The 23,681-nt window shown below is 36.3% G+C and overlaps 1 protein-coding gene across 2 annotated transcripts in view; it reads left to right on the forward strand.

Moving 5' to 3' along the window:
- Ptp36e (protein tyrosine phosphatase 36E) overlaps positions 1 to 23,681 on the forward strand; it is a 68,872-nt gene that overhangs the window by 44,447 nt on the left and 744 nt on the right. The window contains exons 3-13 of one of the 2 annotated variants that reach the window (XM_083042735.1): positions 13,616 to 13,740; positions 17,459 to 17,546; positions 18,232 to 18,308; positions 18,588 to 18,722; positions 18,980 to 19,120; positions 21,285 to 21,445; positions 21,541 to 21,676; positions 21,952 to 22,201; positions 22,282 to 22,358; positions 22,760 to 22,999; positions 23,216 to 23,560. In XM_083042735.1, the coding sequence (XP_082898861.1) occupies positions 13,616 to 13,740; positions 17,459 to 17,546; positions 18,232 to 18,308; positions 18,588 to 18,722; positions 18,980 to 19,120; positions 21,285 to 21,445; positions 21,541 to 21,676; positions 21,952 to 22,201; positions 22,282 to 22,358; positions 22,760 to 22,999; positions 23,216 to 23,560 (1,775 nt within the window). Of the gene's footprint in view, positions 1 to 13,615; positions 13,741 to 17,458; positions 17,547 to 18,231; positions 18,309 to 18,587; positions 18,723 to 18,979; positions 19,121 to 21,284; positions 21,446 to 21,540; positions 21,677 to 21,951; positions 22,202 to 22,281; positions 22,359 to 22,759; positions 23,000 to 23,215; positions 23,561 to 23,681 lie in introns of those variants that run through there. The other variant, XM_083042736.1, reaches the window with a different exon arrangement.

A 23,681-nucleotide genomic window follows, 5' to 3' on the forward strand; every position in this document is an offset into this window, starting at 1 on the left:
TGATCTGATTGTTTAAAAATAATCAAAAATAATAAATCGAATAGGCTCTGATATATAAATACAAATTTAGATATAAAAAGGGCTAGTAAGAGCCAGGCACAGATATTAGATGTAACAAAATTATTTTTAAATATTAAATAAGTACAGAGGAATTTGGAAAATATCTAAGTAAATATTAAATTGTGAATATTGAAGTCAAAAGTAGGAGAAAAATTTTGACTCGGAAATATTAAAAATCCACGCACACATATGCTGCCTGCGGATGTAAATTTTAAATTTTCGTTGTAAAATCAAAAGCTTAAAATTTTACCGTAATTTTTTGTATTATTATTAAATACGCACACATATATTGTACGATATATCGTACAATATAGAAAGCAGGAATTTAATAAATCTCCCGACATTCGCGTGTTTTTTTGAACATTTTGTGTTCTCTCTATGCTCAATCAGAATATTCAACTTTAGATATACAAAGCTGTGTGAAAGATGCGCGTTTGAGTCGCGCAAACTTACGTGTTTAATATCGCAGTTTCATCTCTCTCTCCCTCTTTGTAATTCACGGAAGTCATGCGTAAAGTCGTCGCAATATTGCGCAAGAATTTCGAGACGAAATATGCATCTGATCGTCATGTCACGTCATATCACAAGCACTTTTAGTATTTATACGATAGTATTACACGATACCTCTATATCGCGAATTTAGTGCAGGCCCATTAATCATCGTCTACAACGTATGCTATTAAGCTAAACGATGTCCCCCTATGCTGATTAAGTGCCCTTGGGTAATAACAATAATCGAGCATTTTCTCATCGCATCGTTTCTTGGGGAGTTTCAACATATCGATTAGGTAACGTCTCTCCAAGGAGACCGTGCAATTAAAATTTCACAGATCCAGTTATATATACGACGAGGGAGCTCTAAATTCGTTTTATCCGCGAGATAAAGAGAGAAGAAAATACCAGAATAAAAAAAATGAAATCACGTAACGAAGCGCGATAAATTTTTCTAACGACAATTCCGCGGGGCGTTATCAATCCTCTGAATTCTCGAGAGAGTTATGCATCAAAATGAAAAAAAAAGATGCATGCGGTCTCTATTTATACGATTTTCTCGTCCCTTTTTTTTTTTACATTTTCTTCTGATATATAACGAGGATATACGTAAGAAGCGATTCCTCTCTCAGCTTATCTCAGTTGTAGATAAACATATTAAAGATAAAACAACACGAGCTTCTCTCAAGTAGCAATTAATATCGCGAAATCATTTGTCACTCAACTTGAAAGCAAGATTTAACCCGTTAACTGTTTCCTGGGCGAGGAACGTTCGCCGTCTTGCTGTCGCCCGGAAAACGAGGGGTTCCGCCGGAGTATAAATGAACCGGCGGTGGAATAATAGAAGCGAGAGAGGAAAATTTCCCTCTCTCTCTCTCTCTCCCTCTTTTCTTTCGAAGTCGAGCGCACAACGAATCCTCTTTTTCTGCTCGCTAGTTTTCTTTGCCGCAAGAAAGGGAGAGGGAAGAGGGAGGGATGATCTTAAAGAAAATCATCCCTGTCTCTGGTTTTCGAATTCTTTTTCATAATTCGACCGCGCGACAAAGCGATGGAGAATATCCACCCCCAGGGCGGTGTTATCGCTCCTCGCCGACCGAATGGATCCGACAACTTCGCCGATTTGTTTTCGCCCAGCGACTCGATTCAGACTCCGAATCCCGAACTATATACGTTATCTTCTCGCGCTTCCGTTAATGCATTACTCCCGCCGTTTGTTAACTATCTTGTTGTCAAGCTCTGCGAAATTTTGCGTTGACTCTCTCTCTCTCTCTCTTTCTATGTCGTCACAATTTCGAACTATGTGTTCATTGGATGACTTTTGGGTTGCAGTTAAATAGAATGCAAAGAAATAGGATTCTTGCATATTGAGAATAAAATATATTATAACATATATAATATATAAATATTATAATATATATAATTATTATATTATATAGTATAATTTAGTGATGTAAAAGTATCATAAATTTTCGTTTGAGATGATAATTGTGTAAAACAAATGAAATAAGCAATTTATTATATTAGTATCGTGAATTGAAAATTCGCGCGGGTCCTGTTTTAATTTTATATACAATGGGATTTGTTTCTACCTTCGCTGCTTTTTTTCCCCTCTTCAATCGCAGCGTTGAAAGAGAACCTATTAATTTGCGTTGAATAACGAAAATCACTTGAATAAAAGATGAAAAAATGTACCTACTTCAACTTACATTTCTACGCAATGTTAAAATAATGTTTTGCAATACATTATTCTTCGAGTGACGTAACTAATTTCGCGATCGCGCGAATCTTAATTGTAATTTACAGTTTCGATCTTCGCGCGTGAATAATTTACTATCCTTCATCCTATTATACGTAATTGTCGTCGGAGTGTCAGAGGCGACTTGACTATTTATTCTGGGAGAAACCAGATTCTTTCTCCGAAAGAGTAAAGAACCCGAACGTTACAAAGAATATACGTCGTATTAAAAGAAGTGGGTCGAGATGTCGCGGATTTTGCCGCAGCTTTCTCGAGACCACATCCGTTTCCGGTAGATCCCGGCTCCTCTAGCTTTCGGAATTCTAACTGAAATTTTCACGAACTCATTACCGTGAATGTTTGCGCTGCCAGTAGTTAAATTTGCGAACGATGTTCTGCTTAATTCATCGTTAACGTGCGTAATTAATAATAGCAACAATACGTTTACGATGCGGAGCATCTCGCTGATACAAGTGTCTCGCGGATTCTAAAATGTGCATGTTAACAATTTGATTATTTTGATGTCGCAATTGTGTTGCTTCTTCATTCGTATATACATTTAATTACCTATTAAATATATTTTTCAATTATTTTAGAGAGATATTTTTTTCGTATATGCGCGGTCTCGAACGTCAATTATCAATTACATCATGTTAATCTCTTTCATAGTTGAGAATTATCCGTAATGATAATTTTATGGCAATCATTTAGCCTCCAACTTTAATTTTTTTATCATTATACAAAGCCTGTTTTTTTTTTATACAGTATAAACAAATTCTAATAGCAAAAAATCAATAGTAACGGTGACTTGCCTATTTTTATAAAAAGCATATTACATTGCATATAAAATAAATTTGTAAATTGATTTTTATTAGATGCGCGCTTATTGAAACTATTAAAACAAAAAATTCATGCAGCGAAAAAACAATTGTAATTCGAAAATCAGTCAGATAATGAAAAGATTTATTGTATAGATTTTTTTATTGTTTCAATCTATTGAGAGAGCTTTTATTATTTCGCTTTTGATACTTCTTTCTATGCATTAGGACGTACTATAATTTTATTTGATTCTCCTGTTTAATCATGTGTCTTGCACATGCTCGCGATGAAATTATAATTAAAATCCTACAGAATTTCAGTTTGCAAGATATGACAATCTGGCTTCGCGAACACGATAGTACACGCTTCATTATGTTCCGACAAGTCGAAGTGATTAGGCCTGCCAACGGCAGCGGAGTTTCCGCTCATCGCGGATATGTCCGATCCAATCGATATCGTTGCCATTACGTTCGCCGATATGTATTTACATTGGTTTATTGATTGATCGCGTTGGGATGTGCTAAAAAATTCAATTCCTTTTTATTGGCAATTCGATGAAAAAAAAAACGCTGGCCTTATTTTGATACGCCATTAATCCTGGCTCATCAAGTTCAGCTTTCAAAAAACATTGCCGAAATTGGCGAGCAATGATGCAAAATTGGCTAACTATCAATACGAGCTGTGCCAAACAACGATATACGAAACAACGCTGATTGCGTACTTTGATTTTTTTCCTCTATTTTTTTTTTTTTTTGTTCTTTTATATCGGTCCAATTTGTGTTAATTCTTGTTATTATTTCACGTGAGGTTAATTTATTTTCGTTTCACATATCGATAAAATAAAAACGATAAATGAAACTGCGTTAAAAGAATTCATCTTGAACAGATATTCAAGTTTTGATTATTCGGGAGAACGAATGTTGACCGATGTTGACTGTATGATTTATGGCGAACCCTCTTGATAAAGTGACAATATGATCCGTAGAATATTTTGTATGAGTCCCGCAAGTTGGGAAAACATATTTATGTCGCGATATATCTCATAAATAGCGTGCTCGAGCAAATAAAATGTTAATTAGGATATTTCTGGTTTCATAAATGTCGTTTTATGTAATACACACGAAGAGACGCAGTATCTGTGTAGAGTGAGTATGAAAATAAATTTTGTGTATAGAATTTATATGCGCACATTATTTTCAATGTAAACTCAAGCTCTGTACACAAGCTCTTATACAAAGAGTTTAAAAAAAAACATGCGACAATACACAATTAAAATGATAATTATATATATGCTGATATACATATGTACATTATATGTTAATGTGTTAGTTATTAATATTTATTACGCATACGGATGATATTAAGCCGAACCATTCGTAATAAAATTAATTTAATTAATTTGGAAACTATGCAGGATATTTCTGCGTGCTATGATATTTCGTTGTAATTATGTTTTACATCCGCGAATCTGAAATGGTCTCGATATAATTATTACGGGGATGCATATCGCGCTATGTACGATTTTGGTCACATAATAATAAATATCTTACACTCAGAAATTTCTCGGTGGTTAGTTTGCAGCTTTGCAACTTCCACAAGAGCTATAATTAACGATTTATGAGATATTTACCCATGTCTCGAATGACTGTTACACACGTGAGACAATTATACAGATGTAAGCTTACGAATTTACAAAGAGACGTATCTTAAGAAGTAACAGAAAAGAGTGAAGGGCGCAATATACTTTACTAAAGCCAAGAGTTGAACCAATTTTAAATCCGTAAAATGTCTAATTCGCGACGATATTTCACGATATACGAGACGTTTTATGCATCTACAATTTATGGTGGATACGGCATCGCAAACGCGCTGTTTCTTTTTCTTCGACATCCTTAAAAGATTAAAAAGTTCGACGTAGGTGGAATTTTAAACTTTGCGATAGATCTTACCGATAATACGGAACGACAATGAATGGAGAAGTCTATTCGCGACCTTACACAAAAATCACAGTGAGACAATTTTTACGAGAATTGTTATTTTTAATCATTAATGTATATTGGAAATTTGTTATACATATTGCTTCTATATCAAAATATTTGAATATTTATTTATCCGTTGTAACACAAATATTTTTCGAATTTTAATCTGTTATTTTTTTCAAGCGTATATTTTTCAATGCATTAAAAATTAATGCAACTATTTCATATCGCGCAAAAAGAGAAAAAGAGAAAGAGAGAGAGGGAGGGAGGGAGAGAGAGAGAGAGATGTAAAAATATAACCGAATATAACTATAATTAAAAATGCAGAAAATATTAATTACGAGAATTTCTATCTTGTGATTGAGATTAAAAGTTTTGCTCATCTTTCTTTTTTTTTTTTTTTTTAATTTAACACGGCTTTATATATAGACACGTTAATTTAACGTATGAATAATTTGCCTAATGTAACGTAAATTCTCGTGATATATAATCGACCTAATATTCGTCGGAAATCGACGCCAACGCAAAGTACTTTACGTTCGCGACTTTCCATTACGCAAATCGGGGTGCACGAGCGACCCTCGAACAAATGCACAATATTAACTTGATCTCTTCGGTCCTCTCGAGCGCGTGCCAATCGGTTGATCTGGCAATACTTTTGCCGCCCACTCTCATATACACACACATACAACATACACACACATACATACATACATACATATACATACGCACACATACAGTCTAGTACTTGGTTCGTTTACATCGCATGAGCAAAAATCAGGTCGCAATCGTAAATCCGCGATGGATAGAAATAAGAATCGACGTCGAATGCGATCAGCTGATGGCTCGTCGATTGTTCTCGTTTCCTCGGCATAACTCAAAATCCCCTCCCAAAATCTCGCGACGCAGGATAACACGCTTTGCTGCGTTATCAGCGTTCCATGACGACGAAATCAAGCGGATGCACCTGCACCGTAAATCGAAGGTGCGTCACACATGCGCTGTGTCGAATCCAGATGCGCGTTACACGATCTGACGTTTCACCCTCGATTCGCAATTCATTCCGGAATTAGAAAGACGCACGGTGAGGACCTCCATTATCTGAGCACAGCTTAACGTTTGATTGTCCGAACAATGTGAAGAATCAAAAATAAACATTCCGCATGTATGTGCCAATTTATGCAAGTACGATATTTAGACGCGTGCCTAAGTATTACGTACATCTAAAATAATGAAATGATTACAGTAAGCTGCGCCAGAAATAAAGAAGAGTTAAGGAGACAATATGCTTCTGAAGATTATATGTATATGTGTCCTCTTTGAAACATGTGTACATATTTTAGAAATAAATCTTATAAAGCACAGTAAGAAAACAAATTGCATTTTTAATATAGTTGTATTAAAAAAGATATGTAAACTAGAAGCTCAGACATATACTGGAAAGATAAAACGGAGACTGAAGAAAATCTAAATTATAATTTTTGTTTTTCGTTATATATTTCCCAGAACGTATATATAGCATGATAAATAAATCTTCTTTATATTCTACAAGACATGGTCGTTCGATTTTCAGAAAACTCGATTATCCGAACATTTTGTTGTCCGAATAATAGAGTTCTATTCCGCAGCATATAGACTTTGAATTCTCGAATGTACACTCAGCGTGTACATAGACGGAGTTCGTAATAATTTATTTTTATGACGTTATTCGCAATAAGCGTTGTGGGTGGGACAAACGCGAGGCAATTTCGCGCAGTGTAATACGAAATACGTCCTTTCCGCTCTTCGGGGAGTAAGGAAAAACAGGAATTCCGAGGAAACACGCGGCCCAAGATATATACTCGAAATGAACTGATCGAATTGCTTCGTTCGGGTTGTCACTGACGGGAGGAAAACCGCGATGGCGTTTCGTCGTATTCCTTTGCGAAAATATGGTCGATACCGAAATCTCTCGGCGTGTGTATTTTCGGCCCTTACGTCAATAAAGTGCTACCTGGAGAGTTGTGGGCAAGTAGGGGAGAATCGATTAAAACTATTTGGGAGGGAAAGTAAAGCAACGTAACTGGTGATCTTTCACCCTTCTTCCCTTCTTACGTCGACGCGGTTACGTTTGATATCCCTTGATAACAGACTCGAGTGTATATACATATACGTACGTTTGCTTTGCCTCGCTGTTCCCTTTGTATTAAGACGCGTTCAATAGCGAGTGATTTGCGAAAGGGGCTGGGATATGAATCAATCAAATGTATATATACATCTCCCGTTGTAAGGGGATCGTATATCCTTTAATAATCCCAATTAGAGAATCCTTATTACACACAACAACGATGTATTAGGGTAAAAGCTACCTCTATATGGCAAAAGGAATCTCACAATCAGTAGCATCTATTCTTGTCTCACGTTATTAATTTTTTTATTTCGTCAAATCAAAAAGTGCCTTAATTTATACCGAATCATCAATTTTATTCTATAAATCAGAAGTGTAACAAGGTTGACTGAAAATTTCGAAAAGAAATCGAGGAAATTCTTACAGTTCCATACACGTGGAATGCAGCTAGAACTTTTTATCCTCGTAATACTTGGCGAATAAAAAAACTATCGCGAAATCGTACCGTCTTATTGATTGGTCAGAAAGTATAAGTCTGAACAAAATTTCTTCCATTCCGGTTGTTTGAAAAATTCTCATCCTCAATATCATTTCAGTTCCACACGTACTCGATATATTCTCGTGTTCTTTTCAATATTTCAGAGAGAGAGAAGAGATTACATATATATCATCTTTTATATTAATCACGTATATAATATGCTGCCTTAATTAAAGCAAAATTAAATTGCGCGGAATTAATGTGAAACTTCAGTTATAAACTGTCGGTAATTATTATCACAGGCAGTATCTCCCCCCTTCCCCGCTGACGGAAAATTAATGCACGACGCGCAGTCACGTAGTTGTGAAATTAACATGATCCTGCTTATGACATTGGTGGCGGTGGTGGTTATGCTTTTTATACCACGCGACATTCCGCACATGTTCCATATATGTTGACGCAAGACACAAAATATGTAAACTAGATCGACCAGGCTGAGAGGGAGGACGCGATTCGATAATTGGCCATGTAACGCGCATGGATTGATGGAATTACGATTCACGCTTAATTGCCGGCACGGCCAATGTTGTAATAAATCGCCATTGTATCATAATTCTCTCTAGGTGGCTTGAAACCTTCGATCGATCAGCGCAAGACAATAACAATTGCCGCGAGGTTCGCACCGGATAACGCGCACGGATCAGGTTTCTCGTTAATTAACCGCCGCACTTGGCGGGGTTACTCGGTTAAAAATTACATGGGTTTAGTTAGAATTTACGACGTAACGTAAATGTGTGGGTTGGATATAACGCGCAGGTGGAGCTTCCCAACTGCGAAATGGAAAATATCAGCCCCGCCTTCAAACGAAAGGAAAGGTTTTGTGCTAAAACATTTTGATTGAAATGTTTAATTAAAATCGGTAAAGATTGAAAAACATTAATGATACCGCGGATAACAAAGAGAGCTTTTCTATCTTTCTTGTAAAATATATTTAATAAATATATTTAATAATATATTTAATTAAATATATTTAAATTTAATAAGTAGAAAATTTAAATCGAAAAAAAAAAAAACTTTATACATCTAAACTTTAATAGACCCATAGAAAGACTTTGCATTATTTTTCTATTTAGTAAAGAATTTTTAAATAATTTAATGATTATATATTCCTATAGAGTATATATCTTTATTAAATGGAAAAATAAATCTCTTTCATCATAACTGAGCGCATGACTGCGAACAGATTTTCCGAAGTCGATTGCATTTGACATCTAAACATCTGATATCTATTATAGATTCGTATAAGATCCAATTTGATACGCCTAATTTAACAGTACATTTACCGTGCAAGCTCTGCTCGCGGGACATTCCTTACAACTTCTATTTGTCGGCCTGATGCATTACCCGATTACTTTTCTCTGTTCGCGTCGATAGAAAAGCACTTTGGCTGCAAGAATTTACGACAGAGGAGTTAAAGCGAAAGATGAAAACACATCGGCCGCGATCTCCCGCGAAATTGATGACGCTCGCGAATTAGAGTACGCGATCGATTAGATCGATGCGATAAATAAATAGGCATTTGCTAAATTCTTCAAGGATATATACATATAAGCGAATGAAAGATCTCTGGTCGAGAATTCTCTACGTCGACACGTGTCGATTCTACGACGAAAGTCGAGTTACCCTTTTGTGGTCAATCACTCTGTGTAATCACTGCGAAACCCTTTCGACGGAGCAATCGGATCGCCCGGTTGGAATTCATTGCGGCTGTCTCGAAGAATGTGAGTCCTCGAAGCGATCGGCCGAAGGGTGAAATCACCCAGCTTGGCATCGGGTCGGGAGAGAATGTGTCTGGCAACTAAAAATACAATGCTCAATGTGGTCAGATACGAAAGTGGCTTCCTCTAAATGCTAACAGGCCCCGGGTTCCACGAAGTGTACGTATCTTGTAAAAAGACGTTTTAATGCCGAACCGTTCAATATTATTTCTAAAAATGGCTCGATACTCTTTACATATTTTGCTATTTTAACTCGACGTCATCTCGGGAAATCTGTCTCGAAAATATTTTTAGCCAATTTCAGAACCATCTATATAAATATAAATTTAATATTTTTATAATTTTAATATTTTTTTATTTATATAAATATAATATTTTATTATCTTGTTTACTTGTGTTTTTCTTCTAAGTGATCTATATACTTTTTACGTTATTTTAACACGTGAATTGTTGAATAATTTTATATTTGATCTCTTTGTAAAAATTACGAGACTTTAAAAGTCTATACTAAAACCAGAAACATATAACAAATTACTTTCTTTTGGAATTGGAGCGGAATGTAATGATTTTTCTGCATAAAAATAATGATTTTTCGTGAAGAGATATTATTCGAGAGAAAGGAACGATTCCTCAAATAGCAATAGAAGGGCGATAGATATAAGGTAGAACATCTCCCGATCGCCGCGAGGGCTCTTCAGGTTTGAGGAGGACCAAGCTGAAGAGGGGTAATTAGTCGGGCGATATCGACGAGAAAGAGGGAAGATACGCGACGATAAGGAAAGATCTAATTAGATTTCTGGTGCCGCGCACACGAGTATGTCAAAGGTCACCTTATCGCGGGATGGTTGGAGCGTGTCGAGATGGGCTCATCTCCGAAAGCAAGAGAGAAGAAGATGGCTACTCAACCAGGCTTCAAAGTATCCGTGACTTTTGGCCGCGTTTAAACGAGGACGTCTGCTCTTTGTACCGATCGACATGAGGCTTCAAAGAAATATTTAAACTCGCCCTGTAAGAGATCATTGAGAGAGGCAGAGAGAAAGAGAGAGAGAGATTAATGAGTTTAGCAAACTCTACTTCTTGCAAAACACGGTCATTGACTGCGATGTTTATGAATTTCAACGCAGTTCATCTTTCGCGTTCTTGTACGTTTTTATAGTTGTTTGGACAAAACCTTTGCGTGTTTTTCCGACAATGCAGTTGTTTTTATGACGGTTCTACAGACATGTTCTTAGTAGTGAAACGCATGTAACTTAAATATTCAAAAATTTGTTTAAAAAGTTTCGAAGAGTTTATATTATTATATATCAATTTTGCTTCTATATTTTTTTCTCTACACAAGTGTATTGTCGTATCTGCATATGTAACAACGTTCGATGCGCCCTAATCAAGATCTCGCGCGCGTTAGCAAACGTGATTGGTGCATTGTACATGTGCATACATCTGGTCTAATAATAGATATCCCGCCGATAAATTCGAACCGATAAACAACTACCAACGCGCGCACTTCACGATTCGGCATGCCGCGCGAAGTCTGGAACGTAATATTCAATGCGAATTTCTCGAAAGCGTTTATTTAGGCGGAAAACAATAAATAGAAAATAAAATTCGCGCATTTCTCAAATTGATGACGTTAGTGCGATTTTTCGCGGAATGGCGAATGATGTTCCAGAAGTTCAATGGTATTTTATGTATTTCGGGTCGAAATTTGACCGAACGAAGACGGAAATAATTTTTATTTGTTTTTATCTTGTATTTTTTCGCTTATATAAATTTGATTAATATCAACATAATATATAATTTCGGTTATTATAGTTTTAAAAAAATATTTGATGTAAAATATACACAAAAAAGTTATATATTAATTTTAAATTATCATATTTTTGTTTAAAAGATCTATATTAATTGAGGAAATATGATTGTTATATTATTAAAGATGTGATATCAATGAGATATGTCCTCATACATAATACATATTATTCTATGATGATACACTGAACTCGAAGCTGATGCAGAATGGAAGCAGCTACGTTGCTGCATATGCTAAACGTAGTTTCTTGTATTTGAAAGAGACAAAGGGTAATGAGGCTGTCGTACCTTGTATAGGCAGCCTCGCGTTCGTATGAGTATGCTGGGTAATTAGAAGGCCCAATTTGCAGAGTTAGACGTTGTATTAAGATTCCTTTAGATCATATTAAACGCGAGAACACATACGGAATAATATCAAATAATAATAATATCCGCAAACAAACATCGTGAAAATAATTAAAATACTAGGTTTATATATTCCGTTCAATTATTACGCACGATTTACTTTGATCAAACTTGTTGTTCTATTCACATGTCTAGGTATACACATAATTTATTAAAATTTCGTATTTAGCGTTCTTTATAACAATCGACAGTTCTTTATAACAGTTCATGTTTCGTTACAAATGCTATTGATATTATGGAATGGCATTTCTGTCATATTTTTAATCAATTTCAATTTCCACTCACATCTACGCATCGGACGTAATATTACGTGCGTTTGAAATTTTTCGGCATTCTGTATAAATCGTTTTTACATTTAAATGTCAGCTATTTATTTTATGTGTGCAGAGCTCTGAAATACGAATATAACCTGCCATTAAATCATTAGCAAGTTTAGCTGCTTAAATACCCCTTCACAAAGTCATTTTATTTTTATAGAATTTCTCTCTATTTTATACCTGCGCGGTTAAATATTCTATAACAATAATTAATTCTTTTTATTATTCAATTTTCTGCTCTAACAATAAGACGAATAATACTGAAAAGAACTGAAAAATCCGCCGAGTTATTTAATCTTTTTGAAATAATCTACGCCGAACATCTATGTGCGTTAATTATACAGTCGATGTTATATTAACGAAACGACGGGAGCTAATTAATATGATATTAGAGAGTTATCTCTTTTACGAAACTGCCGGAAATTGTTGCGTTGATATCAGCTATATTCAACTAGGCAGTTTAGAACTCTCGTGCTTCTCAGCAGATTAATAATTTTCGACGGTAATAAGTACAACTGCACTTACATGCATACACACACACATACACACATTCGCATCTGTTCAAGCGACTGCGTGAGTGTATGTGTGTATGTACATACATGTCTCGAGAGAATGCGCGTACGTACGTATGTAGAAAGTGCTGAGAACGACAAGCAGCTGCAAATTTTCCTCGAATGAAGTAGCGGTTTATCTCACTACCGCGTCTGTTTCTCACATCTTACAATTAGTTTTTCCACTCATCTTTCCAACGAGAGAGATTCCATCTCTGCGAGCGAGAAATTTCAGTAAACAACGCAGTTGCTCAAAGAAGTGTTCAATTTGCTCTCGCGATTCTTTTTTCATAACATGTAGTTCGATCAACGATATGTTGTGTATGACATTACAACTTTTTGAATAAATCTTACTATAATAATATAATTGTAAGGTGGTTTATATAGGAATATTTTTCGACATGAAAAAAGAGAGAAGGAAAGAGAGAGAGAGAAATCTCAACATTTGATTTAGTAACATTATAAAAGTTGGAATTTCAAAAGCGCTGGTAACTATTGTGAAATATCTTTTTCAGAATATAAATGAACAAAATTTAATGCGATAATGTAAAGAGTATCCCATTGTCAAAAGTAATTCTACAAAAAATGTGACAATTTACATGCACGTTACGCGTTAAAAGCGGATTTTATATGTAAAAATTGTGTTTAGTTTATTTATTTATATAATATTCATATATAACTTTATTTATTCATATATAATTTTTATTTTATTTAAAAAATTTTATTTCAAAAATATAATATAAAAAAAATATCGTATTATTTCAACATTTCCTAAAACATTTAAATTTTCTTTAGAGCCCTCTTAATGCAAAGAGAAGCAGTAAGAAAAACTTACTTTACTGAGCATCAAGCAAACTTTACTTTACAATATGTTTATCCTTTGTACAAAATCTCAATTCTTTTATATACCTACATATATAAATAAGGATTAAAGTATCTACTTTAGTTTGCAAAACATTAAGATACTAGTAAGTTCAATTGATCTAAGATTATATTATTTTTAATGTTATCTCGTCATAAATGTTCCTAAATCACCTTGCTACTTATTGAATCCTACTAATCCTTTTCTCATCTTTATATGTTTTCAGCGGAAGAATTGGGAAGCAGCAAATTGAGCACCACATTGCCAACGGCGCCGACTGAGCTCTCACAGTTTCCGAAACTCTGCGAGTTGCGCCGAAAATTCCCGGTTCTATACCGAGTGGAGTTTCAGGTGAGACCTGGTAAATCCCATTTCCCGTCTACTCATTTAACTTTGATCACCTTTTGGTAAAGGCCGAACTCGACCTTTCGCTTCGAAAACTTTTACGGCTACTCTTCACTTCGATACGCTATATCGATTATCGACTGTGGCAATTAATAATGATTTATTACGTTTTATGATTTTGAGATTTTGTTTAATTCCCGGTGAGCATATAATTATATTAAAAAGAAAAAAAAACGTGTTCCTGTAGAATTGTTAATAAAAAAAAATGCTTATTATTTTCTGACAACGGGCGCTACATTTTGATGTAGGTACAATAACGAGCAATCGTTTCATAGTAGTTTTTTAATCATGATTCTCTTACAAATATCGAAGAGAAATATCGATCAAGTTGTTAGACGCAATAAGTTTATCTGCTTGCATGTTAATACAGATATATATATATATATATAAAGCGGAAGTATGTGACGCAGTCAATTATGCATACGTACGTATGTACATGCCAGGCATACTTGCGGATATCACAGAGTACTTGGGGATAGGCAGACAGTCAAGAGACAAAGCGAGTCTCTCAAGAGTAGGTCGAGAGAGAAATCGAGATTCACTATTATATCGGTTTCTCATTAGACCGCGATTCGGGACACGCGAATTCCGCGAAGATATGCTTTATTCCGGCAATTTCAAGCAGATATTCAAAACTGACGATTAAAAGCCGTTTTATCGCAAGAATATCGTGAATTTCGCGTCTCATGATAAGATAATTCTAAAATACTTTGGTCTGATTGAAATCTAAACGTCAAAATTTTTTCATTACATAAATTAAAGCGTGTTATTTTTTTTTAATGTAGCTGGATATTCTTCTTTAAAAATTATCAGAGAAGCATCTATTGAGTTTAATTTTTCTTTTAAATTACTGAGCGATTTTATTTGCGTCTAAAGTATAAACGAAATGTTTTGGAATAAAAATTTCAGTTGGAATTTTCAAAGTTGATAGAACACGTATCTTTTTTTTAACGCCGTCAAAATTCTCCTAGCGTAATCTACCTTCTGTTACTTCATCATTCCTATTATTAAGTAGCATGTAATGCATAGGAGGAATAAGAAAACTCCATGCGGACGACGAAGACACAATTGAATTCTTAACTGCAATGCCTCAGAAAGCGACATACATCCGATCTGATCTCCATTCTTCGCTTCATATCTCAGCTTCAACACGTTCCACCCTGCGTTGCTATTTCAGGGGAGACGTGAGCGGTCTCAGGCGATATTTACATATTTCACCGAGTTGCTCTCACATCCCTATTCTACGAAGCGTAAAATTGATCTACATCCTTTGTAGTAAGAAAATACTTGTTCCCCGTATATGCAGTTTCACTTTTGAGAAATTCGAGTTACGTTTGGACACCGGGCCTTCGCAGGACCCATTCTATTTTTCATACCCTTTTTCATACCCTCGCGAGGAAAGAGATAAGAAGGATTCAAAGATATTTTATATATAAAAAATTTTTGAGAAATATTTCGGTGACGAGCTCTGAAGGTTTAAAAACGTCTTTTCGCGCGATATATAAAGCATCGACGAAAAAGTCAGTCGTCCTTTCGAAGGTATATCATTTGTTAGTGTAAGCGCGTCTTTGAAAGATCCGCCTGACACGCGATAAGCGTCTCCTAAACACGGGCGAAAGCGGGCGGATTTTTTTTTCCCGGGCGTTCGCCATCGACACGAGAAAGCTCTTAACCCCGCTCTCTCGTACGATATGCACGACGCAGGGCGGCCCTCAAGCGTAGTTTATACGCCAACGGAGATTATCCCAGGGATATCCGATGTCCTCGCGGCGCGCGGGTTCCTTCTAATCGCCCGGGAATCGCGGAGGGTGAGATATCGACGAAATCTATCTATTATTTCTTTTCTATACGACACCCATTTTCGGCATTTTCCGCTCCCGAGAAATTTTCGCGTCCTCTCCTTTCTTTCGCGAAAGAGAAAAAATCCGGCGAATCTGCAAATAACGACAACGAGAGCATGGGGGATGACGAAAATAAAGGGGGCGAACGAATGGCAAGCGGAAGAATGGCGGCCGTTGAATTTTAATCCGGCCGGCGCGACGACGCGAAAACCATCTGGGCGTGATTTTTAAATTAAACTCGCCCAGCATTATCGGAAATAAAAGTCCCTGATGTTCGACAAATACTGGCGGATAAAGCGTCATACGTATTCATGAAGCGGCGCGCGGAATGCGAAAAACTTCCGGGAGCTGCGCATTTATGCGCCGCGTGAATTAATTAAATTTTTAACAGCTGGAGAGTTGCTAATGGTGACAGTAATAATGGAGATATATATTCGTGTCCGATCGATGTGTAAAATCCAAAATATTCCCACAATCGGGAAAGCGAAATCGATCGGAAAATCATCCGTGCGTGTCGTCGCGTTTCAACTCTTCTGTCAATGCACTATTTTTCACCTTTTCATCAATGTATGGATATCCAAGTGCCAACTGCGTGTGTTTTGTAACACATTGCATTGTGACAATTTTTTTATAACAGCTGCTGGGCATCGAATATTGTTTCCTTTCCATTTACATTATATTTTAGAAGATTTTTGAATACAAAGGCCCTTTGTATTTTGTTTTGGACGGAGAAAAATTTCGACACATTTTTAATATATTTGAATTTAAATATTTAATATTTAAATGCTTTGTATACCAGATATCCGTTCATCGACACAAGGGTCGAAGAGAGCCGAACGGTGCTCGATAAATTTAAGCGCTAAATAACGCGACACGTGCGATTGTCGCGTAATTTTCCCTCGTTTGCCGAATTTTAGACGTCGGGCAATTGTCACTGCCAAAGAAAACTACTTTCTGGCTACTGCGAACTTTCACTGTATATCGCAATAAAATATAGCGTACATATCGCGTGAATATTCGCAGCTGTTTGCCACGCGCCAAAAATATGGCGTCATCTTGCCAACGTTCGCTTTCGCCATTCCGATTAAATTCACGCGATATCGTGGCGTCAAAAAATTTTTTAATTCTCTGACGCTTCTTTCTACGGAAAATTGGATTCATCTGTATACATTAATCGTGAAGAAGTATACGAGTTTTTCGCGTTATCGGCTAAGAACTTTTTTCCAATACGGATATTGTGAAACTTTCAGAAGAGTATCGTATTTTTTTTTCTTTCTTTCCTCGAGCATATTTATAATCAAAGTTTCGTTTATAATTAACTGTCAATTTTATCGCAAGAATAAATTGTTAAAGCGCGGAAAGAGAATATTTAATATTCCTCCCTTTTTCTTCCCTTTTTTCTCTATAATACAATGTCATATATTTCTTGACAAAGACTCTGTGATTTCCTAAATGCTGATCTATGTATAGAACCCAATTTATTCAACATCCGCATATTCACGTTACTGACGCGTGATACAATGATTCAACGATGCAATGATTAAATTGTAATCTAGCTAACAATAAGAATATTGATGATAAAAAAATGATTTAATGACGTGAGATACTCGTGATTAATTCTTTCAGTGCGAACAATGATTATATGCAGCATAAAATATATAACATTACAAATATATGACATTACATAATTTCGTACGATAAATAATTTTACACGTCGTTAAATTTCTTTATAATTCTTTATAATTTTATTTTACTAATTAGAATTTTTTTTCGTCAATCACGATTAAATTTTTTAATTTCACATTTGTATTTTTATGTTACAGACGGCAACGAAGGTGGAAACGCATTCGTGCAGACACGCTACAAAGCCCGCGAATAAGGAAAAGAATCAGAATCAAAGGTGTATTCCATGTAAGTAAATACTCGTCAATCGAGCGTCTTATTACATCGCGAATATTGCCGCTTCCGGAAATGAATCACGTTGATTGCACGCACAATTTGCAGACGCAATGAAATAAAATGTCGATTCGAAACGATGAAAAGCTGCGTAACGATCATTCGCTCTTGTAATTATCCGCGAATAAACGAATGCAGTTGATTCAATGTCTCTAATAAAATTGTAAAACTTGTGTGGAATAAATTAAAGATTTTATTTTATACATAGGTATAATGAGAAAAAAATAATATAATATTATTATATTATCTCTTTCTATTCTAAAAGTTTTAATTTATTCCACGTAAGTTTTATAATTTTATTAGAGAGACATTAAATCGCAATAAAAATTATCTCTTTCTTCGAGATATATATATATATATATATATATATATATATATATCGCGGCAAAATTATTTCTTTCTTCGATATATATCGCGGTAGAAAGAAATAATTTTCATTGCGTTAATAATAACCATTTCGCGGCAGTTTCCGGATTTTCGTTAATTAACTTTCTCGCAAGGAGAAAGAAGAAACAAGTCACGGTTACAAGGTGATTGCAATCGCCGGCCTGTTCCTTTAACTAGAATTTATTTCCGTTCTAGAATAAGAGATCTCGCCACCTAAGGGCTCTAAAATGTTTCTCTCCGTTTCTTTTTATAGATGACTATAATAGGGTAGTATTGGAGACGATAGAGGGCGAGCCTGATTCCGATTACGTTAATGCATCCTATGTAGATGTGAGTATATCACGATATTCGATAATAAGCATGCGAGTATTAATGCTCGAGAAGACAAATTAAGCGTGTTCTGAGTTTACGCGATCCAATATATCATAGCGAATATATCATGTCTTTTCTCATGTAAAAGATGGATTATCGGCAGATTTGTGGATTCATTTATTTATCTATCTATCTCTCTCCTGCACAAGCTGATTATTCCATCCCAAGGCTTAGGCGTATATTAATGATGTGGCGGGCGTCGAATTACAGTGTGTCGATATTGATGTTGCATTTCAGAGTATATTGAAACCGAACGCTTACATCGTCACTCAGGGACCTATGGAGAACACGGTGACGGAATTCTGGCGGATGGTCTGGCAAGAACAGGCTTCCTGCATCGTTATGCTGACGAAGACCTTTGACTTTATCAAGGTAAAGGGTGTGACAAATGAAGTGACGTGCAATCCTAGCATTAATTCTTCTGTTAATAAACAGATACCTCAAACAATTTTGGAGAGTTCAAGCAATTTTGAATGTTAAAAATATGTCAGAACAATTGGTATCCGGGTACATTGATAAAAATGTGAAAAATTATGCATTGATAGAAGGGTTAAACTTAAAGTCTATTGTATAAAAATTCTGTAAATCGTCACCCAGGTTTATCAATTGCAACTCTCTCTCTGTCGTAGGTAATGTGCGTGCAATATTGGCCCGCGAGTAAGGACAAAGACGAGGAATACGGCGGTATCGGTGTTTCCGTGCTAAAAGAGGAGGAACTCGCCAATTTTCACATAAGGACGATAAAACTCTACAAGAAGAACGAGAATGACGTAAGTCCATTTATCGTTATCGCGCAAAATTTTTGCGTTTTACATTATCACATACGTGTTTATGAGATATAATATGAAGCGTTAAATGGGGATAAAAAATTGGAAAGTGTTATTTTTCGACATACGCAGCAACAGAATAACGTGCATGCGGATACGCAAATATGCAAATAATATTCAATATTTAATCGAGAAAGAACGCAAACATGTGCGCGATGGAGATCGATCGGCAAAACGTTTCAGACATTCGTACTAATTGTCGTGCGCGAATTTGTGTATACATATATGTGTTGAAAAACTCACGATACATACGCGCTGTTATTTTGTCACCGTTGACGAAACGACGACGCAAATCCACCGCGACATGAGTCTAAATATCGGAATATATTCGTGTATATAGTGAATAAATCACGAGAGTATACAGAGCGGGCACCACATCAACAAAGATTATCCGGATAATCCGCACAAGGATTCGTTAGGGATTCTTCCCCCTTTTTATTGACCGAAAAAGTTTCGCGTGAAACATTCGCGAAAAATCTGTGAATGTGACTCTCTCTCTCTGTGCGACTGGATAATATATGGTCCGGCAGCGAATTCCGAATGCAAAACTTGTCACGAAGTAGGGAGATCTCGCCAAATTCACGAGAGAGGAACGAGGGCGAAAAGTATGTAGGAAATAAAGTTATCGAAAGAGTTGTCGACGAAATTAACTGTGTATAGGCAGAGATCGTCGTCATTTCGGGCGTTGCCTGAATGTGAAATGTACGTAGATTGTACGATACGTTTGGTCGATACGATTAGTTTGTTCAAAGAATTATTATGCCGGAGGCTAATTTAATTGTGCTCTTCTTCGTGAGAGAGGAGAACGAGGAACGACAATTGCGGGGCCTTTCTAAAGCTCTTTCGTACTGCCTCTTATGCTTTGTGATCTGATTCCGCCACCGGCGTCGTTACTTATCTACTCCTTTTCTCGTACAACCTTTTTTCTGTTACTCGAAAGAATATTCTTCCGCGGACTTTTCAAAGCCGTTCCCTTCGCGCGTTAGTGTTTCCGACGACTGTGTTTAAACCTTTGACTTTGTATTTTTTCGTGTCGCGCCAGAGAAAATGCTCTTAATTGTTTCAACTGTATTATTTTATGATTTTACTCGCACGTGGTAACAATATATTTCTAACTTTTTCGTACTATAATCATTAACTTTTAAGAAGGAAAATCAAATATTTGAAAAATGTCTTAGAAAAAATGCGATTAAAGATATAATTGAGTAAATTGGCTGATCAAAGAAGCATCGATTAAATTTTCGTTCGTATTATCGTCTATCCAATGATGTCTTCAACTATATTTTTTCAAAATACCGGCGAGTTTTTGACTGTTTGATTTTCTCAAAAGGTCTAAAATAATTATAAGCCAGCTTATTCACAGCGTATCGTCATTGAGAAAAGTCATAGTTAGACGAGAACGATCTCACGTTACAAGACAAGTGACATCTCATTAAAGTACGTCGCCTGTCTCGTGTTCAGCACTTTTCTCGACGTAAGACTATTAACTAACGATCCGCGCGAAACTATTCGGTGACATTGCGCGACGATGTCTGTCGAATGACAGACGCAACGGAGCAATTATCCTCGAAATTCACAGGCTCGGACGAAATTTAATATAAAGAAAGGGATGGGGGAAAAGTAACCTCATTCCGGAAGTAGCAAAGTGCTGCTAGCTGAGGCGTTAACGAGAACGCCTCGACTTGTAAACGTCGATGCGAGCAAGATGCGACTGCAATTTTCGAGCTTAAACGCCGCATTGTTGGGATAACAATACTGTGAGAGAGAATCTTGGTCTTTAGAAAAGTAATTTATCGGTGAAGCAGATTTCATAAGTATATACGCGTCGCCTCGCCAATTTGTTGAGCGGCGATCTCTTTCACAGTTCTATTATAAATTTCAAAGCGCTTAATCTTAAAAAAGAATTATAAAATTAAGAAATTATAATTGAGAGGCACATATTCGTGCGAAATAAATAATTTCAATTTAATTTAATTTCATAAAAATGAAAAGGTCATTGAATAATTATAAATAATGAATAAATGATAAATGAATATAACAATAATCTTTATCATTTTTATCAATGATTTGCAGTCATAATTTGTGTTATGTAAACGCGTTTTCGCAGGAAATCACGGAAGAGAGGACGTTGTTGCAATTTCACTATACAGAGTGGCATTCGCACACATGTCCCTTCGGTAACGCGGTGCTGGAATTTAGACGGCGCGTCCGAGCCGTCGTGGGATCAACCATAAAGAATGAATCCGGGCCTATGATCGTTCATTGCAAGTAAGGGCGCGAATCACGATTTACTTAGTATAAGCAAAGCAGTGCGCCGCTTTCGCGAATGGAATAATAAATTTGTTTGTTTCTGATGTGCAAAGCGACGGTGGCGGACGATCGGGGGTATATTTAGCAATCGACGCAAACATGGAGCTGGCCGAAGAGGAGGATGCGTTCGACGTGTTTGGTTATTTGAAGAAGTTAAGGCAGAGCAGGAGAGGACTCATAGAAAATTTGGTACAACGTCAACTTTTGCTCAATATCGTAAAAGCTATCGTGTAAAATAAAAGAAAGTTTTTGTACTTCAAACAGTTTAAAAGAATTTAACACACAACATAACGCGAATATACATCTATCTTATTTTTTAATAAAGTACCTTGCGAGACATTTATCGATAAATAAATTCTATCGTTAATTTCTTTTTCAAATATACTCCATTTCGGAGATTGGCCGATAATATATTGCCTCGATATATTGCTAACTTGTATCTTAGTTTACGTTGTCGTATATAGGAACAGTACAAATTCATTTACGACACACTCGAGGAATTCGTCGTGTGCGGACCGTCCTGGTTCCCCGTGGCGGAACTGTCGCAACGCTTGAAGCAGAAGAGCGTAAAGAACCCAATAACCAAGATAAACGAGTATCAACGGGAGTATCAGCAGATTTGCAAACAGACACCTCGCTTCACGATCGGCGATTGCGCCGGTGGCCACAGGGCCGATAACAGGGAGAAGAACAGAGACGTCCTAGTAGTACCACGTGAGTTTCATGCGACCAGCGGTCGCGAGATTGCTTCTCTCCTCTCGACTCGCCAAAACAATTTTTCTCTTTTGCTACAGCGGACAATTTTCGGCCGTACCTGACCAGCTTTCAAGGCAACAGTTTCACGGATTATATAAATGCCGTTTTTGTGGACGTAAGTCGCGATAAAATATATAAATCTCACTATTTTTTTAAAATCCGCCTATCTTTATAATTTATCTCGCGTTGTCAAAAAAATTTGCATTTTTTATGATCGAGATCAAACTTTTAACTATAAAACTATGACAATTATATTATGCAATTATATTTGCGAAACTACGTCTATTATTAATGGAAATATAAATTTAAAATAAAGCTTTTATTCATATTAATATTGCGCACAGCAATAATTTCCGTTCGGTAATAAATAATTGATAAATGTCGAAGATATATAGAAAGTTCCACGGACCGATATATATATTGTATATGTTACAATATTTCTCGCGATCCATTTGGCAATCGCGCGTTGCCAAGTTCTTCTCAAAAACACTCATCCACTCTCGCTATGCTACGCAGGGCTACACTAAACCGAGAGAATATATCGTAACGGAATGGCCCCTTCGACACACGTGCGGTGAATTTTGGTCTTTGGTTTACGACTACGAGTGCGCAGCAGTGGTGGTGCTATGCGTGCCTGCTCAGGGATCCACAAATTTTCCCAGCTTTTGGCCAGAAGGGAGGCACTCCAAGAAATACGGGCCCGTGTTTACGATCGACCACATCAGCCACAATCATTACACCAATATAAAAACCTGGGTGAGAACCAATCTCTGATTTTTCGCTCGATTCAAAACTTCGAAAATTTTCAAATAACGTCAAAATTATGGCTTTATTTTTTAAATCTTCGACAAAGGAAAAATTTACATATCTATGTGCGTATACGTGTATTTGACAAATATTAGAAGATTAAAATTAAAAAAATGACTAAACGACCTTTTTACTTATAAATTATCAACGAATTATGTTTATCAGGTTTTCAGGATAAACAAGAAGATCGTCTCATTGACGGAATTGATGGCGGGGGTGAAAGCGCCACCGAAGACCGTGCAATTGTTCCAATTGACCTGTTGGCCAATGGGCCACAAAGTGCCCACCTCCACAAATAGTTTAGTGGAGCTCATGAATATGGTTGAGAGATGGAGGCAACGAACGGACTACGGACCGGTGGCTGTGGTATCGCCTGACGGCAGAAGTCGTTGCGGAGTCTATTGTGCCGCCAACGCGTGCATAGAACAGGTCATTCAGCACGGGGAGGTTGATATTTTTCAGGCTGTTAAAACTGTGCGTAGGCATAGGCCCCAGCTTATCGAAAATATGGTATGTACTTTTCTTTTAAAATAAAATTACAGTATATATTTAACATAATTTTTTTCTTTATTTAATCTAGATCTAGATAATAAGTATCTTGAGTATCTTTTTTTGATGATATTATATTTTA

Source organism: Prenolepis imparis, unplaced genomic scaffold (genome assembly GCF_030444845.1).
Source record: "Prenolepis imparis isolate NDT839.2.m4 unplaced genomic scaffold, iyPreImpa1.0 SCAF_7, whole genome shotgun sequence".
Lineage (NCBI taxonomy): Eukaryota > Metazoa > Arthropoda > Insecta > Hymenoptera > Formicidae > Prenolepis > Prenolepis imparis.